The sequence below is a fragment of the Oncorhynchus tshawytscha genome, linkage group LG03 (assembly GCF_018296145.1).
Source record: "Oncorhynchus tshawytscha isolate Ot180627B linkage group LG03, Otsh_v2.0, whole genome shotgun sequence".
Classification (NCBI taxonomy): Eukaryota; Metazoa; Chordata; class Actinopteri; order Salmoniformes; family Salmonidae; genus Oncorhynchus; species Oncorhynchus tshawytscha.
Genome location: NC_056431.1, coordinates 1533950 through 1547022, shown reverse-complemented (window position 1 = coordinate 1547022; position 13073 = coordinate 1533950). Strand labels below are relative to the sequence as shown.

Here is a 13073-nt window from a genome sequence, read left to right as displayed (position 1 = left end):
GTGGCCAGACCAAAATAGGAGGCAGGTGTAATGAACACGAGGGGAGACATCGCTGGTTTCAAGCGTTGTTTATTGCATAGGACCACGGGAGGAGGCAGGTAGCTGGGTCCAGGGGCAGGCAGAAGGTCATACACAGGAGGAGGCAGGTAGCTGGGTCCAGGGGCAGGCAGAAGGTCATACACAGGAGGAGCCAGGTAGCTGGGTCCAGGGGCAGGCAGAAGGTCATACACAGGAGGAGGCAGGTAGCTGGGTCCAGGGGCAGGCAGAAGGTCATACACAGGGGGTCCAAAAGGGCAACAGTACAGGCATGGAGAAGGCTAATGACGTAGTCCAGATCATCAGGCAATAGGTAGAGAACAGGAAATCCGATAGGCTAAAGTACAGGCAGGGAATCGTCGTGGTTAGTGAGGCAGACAAAAACTATCATACACAGGAGAAGCCGATCATGGGCACCACAGCGCTCTGCAAGCCGTGTGTCACAAAACAAACAATACCTCACAGTGATGGGGTGCAAAGAACGGAACTAAATAGTGTGTGATAATCAAATCAAATCAAATCAAATTTTATTTGTCACATACACATGGTTAGCAGATGTTAATGCGAGTGTAGCGAAATGCTTGTGCTTCTAGTTCCGACAATGCAGTAATAACGAACAAGTACTCTAACTAACAATTCCAAAAAAAAACTACTGTCTTATACACAGTGTAAGGGGATAAAGAATATGTACATAAGGATATATGAATGAGTGATGGTACAGAGCAGCATAGGCAAGATACAGTAGATGATATCGAGTACAGTATATACATATGAGATGAGTATGTAAACCAAGTGGCATAGTTAAAGTGGCTAGTGATACATGTATTACATAAGGATGCAGTCGATGATATAGAGTACAGTATCTAAAGCAGTATGCATATGAGTATGCATATGAGATGAATAATGTAGGGTAAGTAACATTATATAAGGTAGCATTGTTTAAAGTGGCTAGTGATATATTTACATCATTTCCCATCAATTCCCATGATTAAAGTGGCTGGAGTAGAGTCAGTGTCATTGACAGTGTGTTGGCAGTAGCCACTCAATGTTAGTGGTGGCTGTTTAACAGTCTGATGGCCTTGAGATAGAAGCTGTTTTTCAGTCTCTCGGTCCCGGCTTTGATGCACCTGTACTGACCTCGCCTTCTGGATGACAGCGGGGTGAACAGGCAGTGGCTCGGGTGGTTGATGTCCTTGATGATCTTTATGGCCTTCCTGTAGCATCGGGTGGTGTAGGTGTCCTGGAGGGCAGGTAGTTTGCCCCCGGTGATGCGTTGTGCAGACCTCACTACCCTCTGGAGAGCCTTACGGTTGAGGGCGGTGCAGTTGCCATACCAGGCGGTGATACAGCCCGCCAGGATGCTCTCGATTGTGCATCTGTAGAAGTTTGTGAGTGCTTTTGGTGACAAGCCGAATTTCTTCAGCCTCCTGAGGTTGAAGAGGCGCTGCTGCGCCTTCCTCACGATGCTGTCTGTGTGAGTGGACCAATTCAGTTTGTCTGTGATGTGTATGCCGAGGAACTTAAAACTTGCTACCCTCTCCACTACTGTTCCATCGATGTGGATGGGGGTGTTCCCTCTGCTGTTTCCTGAAGTCCACAATCATCTCCTTAGTTTTGTTGACATTGAGTGTGAGGTTATTTTCCTGACACCACACTCCGAGGGCCCTCACCTCCTCCCTGTAGGCCGTCTCGTCGTTGTTGGTAATCAAGCCTACCACTGTTGTGTCGTCCGCAAACTTGATGATTGAGTTGGAGGCGTGCGTGGCCAAGCAGTCGTGGGTGAACAGGGAGTACAGGAGAGGGCTCAGAACGCACCCTTGTGGGGCCCCAGTGTTGAGGATCAGCGGGGAGGAGATGTTGTTGCCTACCCTCACCACCTGGGGCGGCCCGTCAGGAAGTCCAGTACCCAGTTGCACAGGGCGGGGTCGAGACCCAGGGTCTCGAGCTTGATGACGAGTTTGGAGGGTACTATGGTGTTGAATGCTGAGCTTTAGTCAATAAACAGCATTCTCACATAGGTATTCCTCTTGTCCAGATGGGTTAGGGCAGTGTGGTTGAGATTGCATCGTCTGTGGACCTATTTGGGCGGTAAGCAAATTGGAGTGGGTCAAGGGTGTCAGGTAGGGTGGAGGTGATATGGTCCTTGACTAGTCTCTCAAAGCACTTCATGATGACGGATGTGAGTGCTACGGGGCGGTAGTCGTTTATCTCAGTTACCTTAGCTTTCTTGGGAACAGGAACAATGGTGGCCCTCTTGAAGCATGTGGGAACAGCAGACTGGTATAGGGATTGGTTGAATATGTCCGTAAACACACCGGCCAGCTGGTCTGCGCATGCTCTGAGGGCGCGGCTGGGGATGCCGTCTGGGCCTGCAGCCTTGCGAGGGTTAACACGTTTAAATGTCTAACTCACTTCGGCTGCAGTGAAGGAGAGACCGCATGTTTTCGTTGCAGGCCGTGTCAGTGGCACTGTATTGTCCTCAAAGCGGGCAAAAAAGTTATTTAGTCTGCCTGGGAGCAAGACATCCTGGTCCGTGACTGGGCTGGGTTTCTTCCTGTAGTCCGTGATTGACTGTAGACCCTGCCACATGCCTCTTGTGTCTGAGCCGTTGAATTGAGATTCTACTTTGTCTCTGTACTGGCGCTTAGCTTGTTTGATAGCCTTGCGGAGGGAATAGCTGCACTGTTTGTATTCAGTCATGTTACCAGACACCTTGCCCTGATTAAAAGCAGTGGTTCGCGCCTTCATTTCCACACGAATGCTGCCATCAATCCACGGTTTCTGGTTAGGGAATGTTTTAATCGTTGCTATGGGAACGACATCTTCAACGCACGTTCTAATGACATACAGGTGACTAGAATTCAGGTGATTGGAATCTGGAGAGTGAGCTGCGTTCAGGGGATCTACGTGTTTGAAGCAGACATTACAGCAGGATGTAGCCTAATGTTTTTATTTCTTACATTTTGCATGTGTTTTTGTCTTTAGAGTTTTAAAGGAATGAGCCACTTTCATTTTTGTACAGAAAACCCTTTATCTTTCTGAATGTTTTTCCTGTTTTTCTCCTGTTGGGTACAGAAAGTGTTACATACAAAACAAAAGTGTGTAACGAATCTCTTCGTCGTCTGAGGAAGAGTAGGGAGGATCGGACCAATATGCAGCGTGGTAAGTGTCCATGTTCATTTATTAAACTGAACACACAAAACCAAAATAACAAAGTGAAAGGAAGAAATGAAACCGTTCTGTCAGGTGACATACGCTAAACAGAAAACAACTACCCACAAATCATAGTGGGAACACAGGCTACCTAAGTATGGTTCTCAATCAGAGACAACAATTGACAGCTGCCTCTGATTGGGAACCATACCAGGCCAAAAGCAGAAATACAAAACATAGAACAAAAACATCAAATGCCCACCCCAACTCACGCCCTGACCACACTAAAACAGAGACATAAAAAAGGAACTAAGGTCAGGACGTGACAAAGTGTTCAAAAGTACCGCATTTTGGAAATGAATGACAACGTTTTTGTTACTGTATTGCATTTGTATGTGTATATTTGAGTAGGTATACATTACTGTAACAATCTTTTACAACCAGTGTAACACTGACAATGCAAAAGGCATAAACCTACTGCTGGGATATTCAGTGTTTTGTGTTGAGCACATCATAAACCTACTGCTGGGATATTCAGTGTTTTGTGTTGAGCACATCATAAACCTACTGCTGGGATATTCAGTGTTTTGTGTTGAGCACATCATAAACCTACTGCTGGGATATTCATAGTAGTGTTTTGTGTTGAGCACATCATAAACCTACTGCTGGGATATTCATAGTAGTGTTTTGTGTTGAGCACATCATAAACCTACTGCTGGGATATTCATAGTAGTGTTTTGTGTTGAGCACATCATAAACCTACTGCTGGGATATTCAGTGTTTTGTGTTGAGCACATCAGTGTGTTGTTGGTTTGTTGACAGATCTATTCATATGGCTCATGTGTCATTTTGATGCAAAAAATACATTATGGAAAGCAATAACAGTTTTGAATGCAGTGTTTGCTATTGCTACAGATTTGTAGAGTTTTGTGTTTAGTCAGCAAACATGTGTAAACAACTGTGGAAAACTGTAAATGAAATATTTTCCATTTCAGAGTATAAGTATTGAGATGGCCTGTATTTTAATCTTGTGGATGCCATGCATCTTTGAAAGAATATTGTCGGCGCCATAGCAGGGCCTCTCACCTTCCTCCAGGGCTTCTCCTGTTTATCTAAACACGCTTTCACTGCTTCCCCTGGCCTATGTTTTGACACGCAGTACAATATGGCTACAGGCCCGGGCCATGGTATTCCACTGCTACAATAGCACACTGACTGAGACAGTAAGTGATACCCCATTGTGGCTCTCTCTGCACCTTGACCCCATTGTGGCTCTCTCTGCACCTTGGCTCCATTGTGGCTCTCTCTGCACCTTGTCTCTGTGGCCAAAGTGGATAAATAGGCTACACCACATCGCTCCCCTCTCCTCCTCTTTTCCTCGTCTGCTTCCCCTCTGCTCATCTCCTCTTCTGCTTTCCCTCTCCTCATCTCCCTGGCTTTCTCAAAAACTTCTTGAAGGATAATTCATGATTTCATTAAGATTTAATTCACATCTCTCACAGGTGAAACTGCTAGAGTGTTCTCCAGTATTCTCGACACTGGGTCAAGCACTATACCATACTGTACCATACTCTACAGTAATGAGTATGTTACACCAGAGGGGGTAATATTTGATACTAATAATGTAAATGTGATCATCCTAAGGTAGGGATGTGGTGTCATGTCTGACAGCTTTTATGAAGGATGGATCTTATCTCTCCATCACAGGAAGGCAGGTGTCCGTCGTGTAAACAGAGAAGGAGGAGAGGAGACGGGGGGGGATGGGACAGAGAAGATGAGCAACAGGTGGAAGAAGAGAGGGGTGGAGGAGGGGGAGAGAGGAGGAGGGGAGAGAGGAGGAGGGGAGGAGGGAGAGAGGAAGAGGAAGAGAGGTGGAGTGGGAGAGAGGTGGAGTGGGAGGAGGGAGAAAGGAGGAGGGAGAGAGGCGGAGTGGGAGAGAGGCGGAGTGGGAGGAGGGAGAAAGGAGGAGGGAGAGAGGCGGAGTGGGGGAGAGAGGCGGAGTGGGAGGTGGGAGGAGGGAGAGAGGTGGGTGGGGAGAGAGGTGGAGTGGGAGGAGGGAGAAAGGAGGAGGGAGAGAGGCGGAGTGGGAGAGAGGCGGAGTGGGAGGTGGGAGGAGGGAGAGAGGTGGAGTGGGAGGAGGGAGAGAGGTGGGAGGGGAGGAGGGAGAGAGGTGGAGTGGGAGGAGGGAGAGAGGCGGAGTGGGAGGAGGGAGAGAGGCGGGTGGGAGGAGGGAGAGAGGCGGAGTGGGAGGAGGGAGAGAGGCGGAGTGGGAGGAGGGAGAGAGGCGGAGTGGGAGGAGGGAGAGAAGCGGAGTGGGAGGAGGGAGAGAGGAGGAGGGAGAGAGGCGGAGTGGGAGGAGGGAGAGAGGAGGAGGGAGAGAGGTGGAGTGGGAGGAGGGAGAGAAGCAGAGTGGGAGGAGGGAGAGAGGTGGAGTGGGAGGAGGGAGAGAAGTATTTAAGAGGCTGTCCATCTCCCCCTCCTCATCGTTCTTCGTTACTCTCCCTCTACGTGTCCAACAGCAGGCCAGCACTCCTCCTTTGCTCAGGTAAGGAAGAAAGGTTGACTCAGGAATGAATGCAGTTTTTCAGCAACAGGCAAAACAATTCAGCCCTTCTGCTCTTCAGGAGGTAGTTCTGTCTAGCACGGTAAAATGTGGAGCAGATTAAATATATTTCAGCTGTTTGTGATCTAGAGACAATGATACAAAGTGTGCGTTGCTGTAACCCTAAACAACGTCAATATAACTTTTACAGAGAGGGGAAAGCACACAGCCTGTGCTGTAGACTTCACTACTCTGTGTGTTCACTACTTCACTACTCTGAGTAACGAGATGGATTTCATGTCTATTCCGGTGTGATGTTAGCCTCTATAGAGTTTCTGACCTGTTGTGTTTCCTCTGTCCTGACTGACCTCTCTTCTCTTTCTTCTTTATTTTCTGTTTATGTAAATATCTTGCTCAAAGGAGGCAAATCTATATTTTTCCTAAACAAGAATGACCTCAGATTTCTGTTGGAATAAAGTTAATTTGATACAGTGTAAATATAATTGTAGGGAAAGAAGTAGAGTGGTCAGGGAAGAGGGGTGGGAGAGGTGGAGGTAAGATGGAGAGGTGGGGAAGGGATGGGGTGCGAAGGGAAGGGAAGGTGGAGGGGTGGGATGGAGATATTTAGAGATGACGGCTGGGATAAAGAGATGGAGGGGTAGGATAGAGAGGTAGAGGGGTGGGATAGAGATATAGAGAGATGTAGGGGTGGGATAAAGAGATGGAGGGGTGGGATAAAGAGATGGAGGGGTGGGATAAAGAGATGGAGGGGTGGGATAAAGAGATGTATGGGTGGGATAAAGAGATGTATGGGTGGGATAAAGAGATGTATGGGTGGGATAAAGAGATGTAGGGGTGGGATAAAGAGATGTAGGGGTGGGATAAAGAGATGTAGGGGTGGGATAAAGAGATGGAGGAAGGGGGATAAAGAGATGGAGGCAGGGGGATAAAGAGCTGGAGGCAGGGTGGGATAAAGAGCTGGAGGCAGGGTGGGATAAAGAGATGGAGGCAGGGTGGGATAAAGAGATGGAGGCAGGGTGGGATAAAGAGGTGTAGGGGTGGGATAAAGAGATGGAGGCAGGGTGGGATAAAGAAATGGAGGCAGGGTGGGATAAAGAGATGGAGGCAGGGTGGGATAAAGAGATGGAGGCAGGGTGGGATAAAGAGATGGAGGCAGGGTGGGATAAAGAGATGGAGGGGTGGGATAAAGAGGTGAATGGGTGGGATAAAGAGATGTATGGGTGGGATAAAGAGATGTATGGGTGGGATAAAGAGATGGAGGCAGGGTGGGATAAAGAGATGGAGGCAGGGTGGGATAAATAGATGGAGGCAGGGTGGGATAAATAGATGGAGGCAGGGTGGGATAAAGAGATGGAGGCAGGGTGGGATAAAGAGATGGAGGCAGGGTGGGATAAAGAGATGGAGGCAGGGTGGGATAAAGAGATGGAGGCAGGGTGGGATAAAGAGATGGAGGCAGGGTGGGATAAAGAGATGGAGGCAGGGTGGGATAAAGAGATGTATAAGTGGGATAAAGAGATGGAGGGGTGGGATAAAGAGATGGAGGGGTGGGATAAAGGGATGGAGGGGTGGAATAAAGAGATGGAGGCAGAGTGGGATAAAGAGATGGAGAGGTGGAATAAAGAGGTGGAGGGGTGGGATGAAGAGATGGAGGGGTGGGATGAAGAGATGGAGGGGTGGGATAAAGAGATGAATGGGTGGGATAAAGAGATGTAGGGGTGGGATAAAGAGATGGAGGGGTGGGATAAAGAGATGGAGGCAGGGTGGGATAAAGAGATGGAGGCAGGGTGGGATAAAGAGATGGAGGCAGGGGTGGGATAAAGAGATGGAGGGGTGGGATAAAGAGATGGAGGAAGGGGGATAAAGAGATGGAGGCAGGGTGGGCTAAAGAGCTGGAGGCAGGGTGGGCTAAAGAGCTGGAGGCAGGGTGGGATAAAGAGATGGAGGCAGGGTGGGATAAAGAGATGGAGGCAGGGTGGGATAAAGTGATGGAGGCAGGGTGGGATAAAGAGATGGAGGGGTGGGATAAAGAGATGGAGGCAGGGTGGGATAAAGAGATGGAGGCAGGGTGGGATAAAGAGATGGAGGCAGGGTGGGATAAAGAGATGGAGGGGTGGGATAAAGAGATGGAGGCAGGGTGGGATAAAGAGATGGAGGCAGGGTGGGATAAAGAGATGGAGGCAGGGTGGGATAAAGAGATGGAGGGGTGGGATAAAGAGATGGAGGAAGGGGGATAAAGAGATGGAGGCAGGGTGGGCTAAAGAGCTGGAGGCAGGGTGGGATAAAGAGATGGAGGCAGGGTGGGATAAAGTGATGGAGGCAGGGTGGGATAAAGAGGTGTAGGGGTGGGATAAAGAGATGGAGGCAGGGTGGGATAAAGAGATGGAGGGGTGGGATAAAGAGATGGAGGGTGGGATAAAGAGATGTATGGGTGGGATAAAGAGATGTATGGGTGGGATAAAGAGATGTATGGGTGGGATAAAGAGATGGAGGGGTGGGATAAAGAGATGGAGGCAGGGTGGGATAAAGAGATGGAGGCAGGGTGGTATAAATAGATGGAGGCAGGGTGGGATAAAGAGATGGTGGCAGGGTGGGATAAAGAGATGGAGGCAGGGTGGGATAAAGAGATGGAGGCAGGGTGGGATAAAGAGATGGAGGCAGGGTGGGATAAAGAGATGGAGGGGTGGGATAAAGAGATGGAGGGGTGGGATAAAGAGATGTATGGGTGGGATAAAGAGATGTATGGGTGGGATAAAGAGATGGAGGGGTGGGATAAAGAGATGGAGGCAGGGTGGGATAAAGAGATGGAGGCAGGGTGGTATAAATAGATGGAGGCAGGGTGGGATAAATAGATGGAGGCAGGGTGGGATAAAGAGATGGAGGCAGGGTGGGATAAAGAGATGGAGGCAGGGTGGGATAAAGAGATGGAGGCAGGGTGGGATAAAGAGATGGAGGCAGGGTGGGATAAAGAGATGGAGGCAGGGTGGGATAAAGAGATGGAGGCAGGGTGGGATAAAGAGATGGAGGCAGGGTGGGATAAAGTGATGGAGGCAGGGTGGGATAAAGAGGTGTAGGGGTGGGATAAAGAGATGGAGGCAGGGTGGGATAAAGAGATGGAGGGGTGGGATAAAGAGATGGAGGGTGGGATAAAGAGATGTATGGGTGGGATAAAGAGATGTATGGGTGGGATAAAGAGATGGAGGGGTGGGATAAAGAGATGGAGGCAGGGTGGGATAAAGAGATGGAGGCAGGGTGGTATAAATAGATGGAGGCAGGGTGGGATAAAGAGATGGAGGCAGGGTGGGATAAAGAGTTGGAGGCAGGGTGGGATAAAGAGATGGAGGCAGGGTGGGATAAAGAGATGGAGGCAGGGTGGGATAAAGAGATGGAGGCAGGGTGGGATAAAGAGATGGAGCCAGGGTGGGATAAAGAGATGGAGGCAGGGTGGGATAAAGAGATGGAGGCAGGGTGGGATAAAGAGATGTATGAGTGGGATAAAGAGATGGAGGGGTGGGATAAAGAGATGGAGAGGTGGAATAAAGAGATGGAGGGGTGGGATGAAGAGATGGAGGGGTGGGATAAAGGGATGGAGGGGTGGAATAAAGAGATGGAGGCAGGGTGGGATAAAGAGATGGAGGCAGGGTGGGATAAAGAGATGGAGAGGTGGAATAAAGAGATGGAGGGGTGGGATGAAGAGATGGAGGGGTGGGATGAAGAGATGGAGGCAGGGTGGGATAAAGAGATGAATGGGTGGGATAAAGAGATGTATGGGTGGGATAAAGAGATGGAGGCAGGGTGGGATAAAGAGATGGAGGCAGGGTGGGATAAAGAGATGGAGGCAGGGTGGGATAAAGAGATGGAGGCAGGGTGGGATAAAGAGATGGAGGCAGGGTGGGATAAAGAGATGGAGGCAGGGTGGGATAAAGAGATGGAGGCAGGGTGCGATAAAGAGATGGAGGGGTGGGATAAAGAGATGGAGGGGTGGGATAAAGAGATGGAGGGGTGGGAGAAAGAGATGGAGGGGTGGGATAAAGAGATGGAGGGGTGGGATAAAGAGATGTAGGGGTGGGATAAAGAGGTGTAGGGGTGGGATAAAGAGGTGTAGGGGTGGGATAAAGAGATGGAGGCAGGGTGGGATAAAGAGATGGAGGCAGGGTGGGATAAAGAGATGGAGGCAGGGTGGGATAAAGAGATGGAGAGGTGGGATAAAGAGATGTAGGGTGGGATAAAGAGATGGAGGCAAGGTGGGATATTGAGATGGAGGCAGGGTGGGATAAAGAGATGGAGGCAGGGTGGGATAAAGAGATGGAGGGTGGGATAAAGAGATGGAGGGGTGTGATAAAGAGATGGAGGGGTGGGATAAAGAGATGGAGGGGTGGGATAAAGAGATGGAGGGTGGGATAAAGAGATGGAGGCAGGGTGGGATAAAGAGATGGAGGCAGGGTGGGATAAAGAGATGGAGGCAGGGTGGGATAAAGAGATGGAGGCAGGGTGGGATAAAGAGATGGAGGCAGGGTGGGATAAAGAGATGGAGGCAGGGTGGGATAAAGAGATGGAGGGGTGGGATAAAGAGATGGAGGGGTGGGATAAAGAGATGGAGGGGTGGAATAAAGAGATGTATGGGTGGGATAAAGAGATGGAGGGGTGGGATAAAGAGATGGAGGGGTGGGATAAAGAGATGGAGGGGTGGGATAAAGAGATGTAGGGGTGGGATAAAGAGGTGTAGGGGTGGGATAAAGAGATGGAGGGGTGGGATAAAGAGATGGAGGCAGGGTGGGATAAAGAGATGGAGGCAGGGTGGGATAAAGCGATGGAGAGGTGGGATAAAGAGATGTAGGGTGGGATAAAGAGATGGAGGCAAGGTGGGATATTGAGATGGAGGCAGGGTGGGATAAAGAGATGGAGGCAGGGTGGGATAAAGAGATGGAGGCAGGGTGGGATAAAGAGATGGAGGGGTGTGATAAAGAGATGGAGGGGTGGAGGGGTGGGATAAAGAGATGTAGGGGTGGGATAAAGAGATGGAGGGTGGGATAAAGAGATGGAGGGTGGGATAAAGAGATGGAGGCAAGGTGGGATATTGAGATGGAGGCAGGGTGGGATAAAGAGATGGAGGCAGGGTGGGATTAAGAGATGGAGGCAGGGTGGGATAAAGAGATGTAGGGGTGGGATAAAGAGATGTAGGGGTGGGATAAAGAGATGGAGGGGTGGGATAAAGAGATGGAGGGATGGGATAAAGAGATGGAGGGGTGGGATAAAGAGATGTAGGGGTGGTATAAAGAGATGTAGGGGTGGGATAAAGAGATGGAGGCAGGGTGGGATGGAGGCAGGGTGGTGGGATACATACACCTGTCTCCTCTGTTACCAACCATCCAGTCCAGCTCAGTTAGAGACTAGCTCAGGTTCATATGGTCCCAGTTCCTCCTGTACTGGTTTGGACAGGACAGGGCTATAGGGTTAAAGACAGGGTTAGAGTTAGAGCGAGGTGTGTTTCTACCTGGTGTGAGTTTCACTCTTATCAGCAGGCTGGGGTTCACATATCCTGCTCACTATTACCTATCTCCTTTCCATTACAGTGTCTCAATGTGGCTCCCCACAGATCCAGGATCAACTTATCCTTAAGTGGGGAAACTAATCATCAATCATCATCATACTCCATGGCTAACTGTCTGGGGCTTTAGTAATGTAGTAGGGCTCTTGGGGTTTGTAGTTCTTCAGGTGTTGGGTAGGATGACTTTATACTTGTGACTAATTCAGGAACTAGACAGGGTTGAGGAACAAGCAGCATCTGTCCTGCCGTGCTCAGCAGACATGGTGATTGCTAACTCAGTTGATACTGTACCAGTGGAGGCTGCTGAGGGGAGGATGGATCATAATAATGTCCGGAATGGAATGATATCAAACACAATTTTTTTTTGGGGGGGGGTGTTTCATGTGTTTGATATCACTCTATTCCAGCCATTATTATGAGATGTTCTCCTCTCACCAGCCTCCACTGCTCTCTACAGTGTGTTTGACTGATCCATCTGATCCTGGCTCAGCTTCCATGAGAAAATACAAACACTGCACAGGCTACATCACTTGATGTCCTACTACAATGTGAAACACCCACTCATTATCCTAACCATGTCTATTGTCTTTCTACCTCTGTAGTATGTCTAACCCTACCAAAACAGAGAATGTGTCCACCTTGGAGACTGCCATGCAGCTGATGATCCAGACCTTCCATAAGTATTCTGGAGACGAGGGCGACAAATACACCCTGAGCAGAGCAGAGCTCAAAGTGATGCTCTCTGCAGAGCTGGGCAACTACCTGGGGGTAAGGAGCTTCACACACACACAGACACACACGCAAAGACACACATCGTAAAAGTCTTCCTCTCTCCCTTACCCAGAATGCCCAGGACAAGGAAGCAGTGGACAAGGTGATGGGGGACCTGGATGCCAACAATGATGGAGAGGTGGACTTCACTGAGTTTGTTATCCTGGTGGGGGCGCTCACCGTCGCCTGCAACGACTTCTTCCTGGAGTACAACGACAAGGGGGAGAAGAAGTGAACACAACACACACACGTACACTCACACATATCTATGCTCTCTCTCTCTCACACTCACTCACTCACTCACTCACCCAGGAGGACGATTATTATGAGACATCTCCACTCAAATCCTGGCTAGGCTTAATGTCTACTGTTTAATAACAGAGACCTACACACACCATACATACCACACACATGCACACACACACTCTGAGATGTTCATAGATGCATCCTGGCACCCTGGGCAGTGTGTTTTTGTGTTTAGTGTGTGTGCCATCTCAATCCAAACCAAACCCAACACAGAGAAGTTTATTCCAGTGAAAATGTGGAGAGTTTAAGTCATCATTATTAACGTCATTCAACGTCATTGTTGAATATGTGAATATAATTTCTCTGTCTTTTCATTCCTTTTGTAAACCCCCTGTTCATTTTTCGTTCATTGTTAAACTGTTCCTCCTCGATAGAATAAACCTGACATTTAACCAAAGCTTGTCGTGGAGTATTGTTGTGGTTTCTGGATACTTTGTGTGTATGTTTGGGATATTCCTCATTTTACCCAGTCTCTCTGATGGAGAGGAGTAGTAACACAGTCTGGCCAGCAGATGGGAGCAGAGTGAGAGACTCTCCAGGGATGGACTTTCGTGTCTGTGCTGCACTTCCATTAACTTAATCACATTTTATTGGTCACATACACGTGTTTAGTAGATGTTATTGCGGGTGCAGCGAAATGCTTGTTTGTAGCTCTAACAGTTCAGTAATATCTAACAAGTATTTCACAACATGTACACA

At 48.9% G+C, this 13073-nt stretch overlaps 1 protein-coding gene across 1 annotated transcript; it reads left to right on the top strand.

Annotated features, from left to right (window-relative positions):
- The first annotated feature begins 5664 nt into the window (after window positions 1–5664).
- Window positions 5665–12765, top strand: LOC121846253 (protein S100-A1-like). Its single transcript, XM_042320118.1, has 3 exons — window positions 5665–5734; window positions 11900–12065; window positions 12142–12765. The coding sequence occupies exons 2-3, from the start codon at window positions 11901–11903 to the stop codon at window positions 12301–12303; spliced, it is 327 nt and encodes a 108-aa protein (XP_042176052.1). The 5' UTR covers window positions 5665–5734; window position 11900; the 3' UTR covers window positions 12304–12765.
- Window positions 12766–13073: the final 308 nt, after the last annotated feature.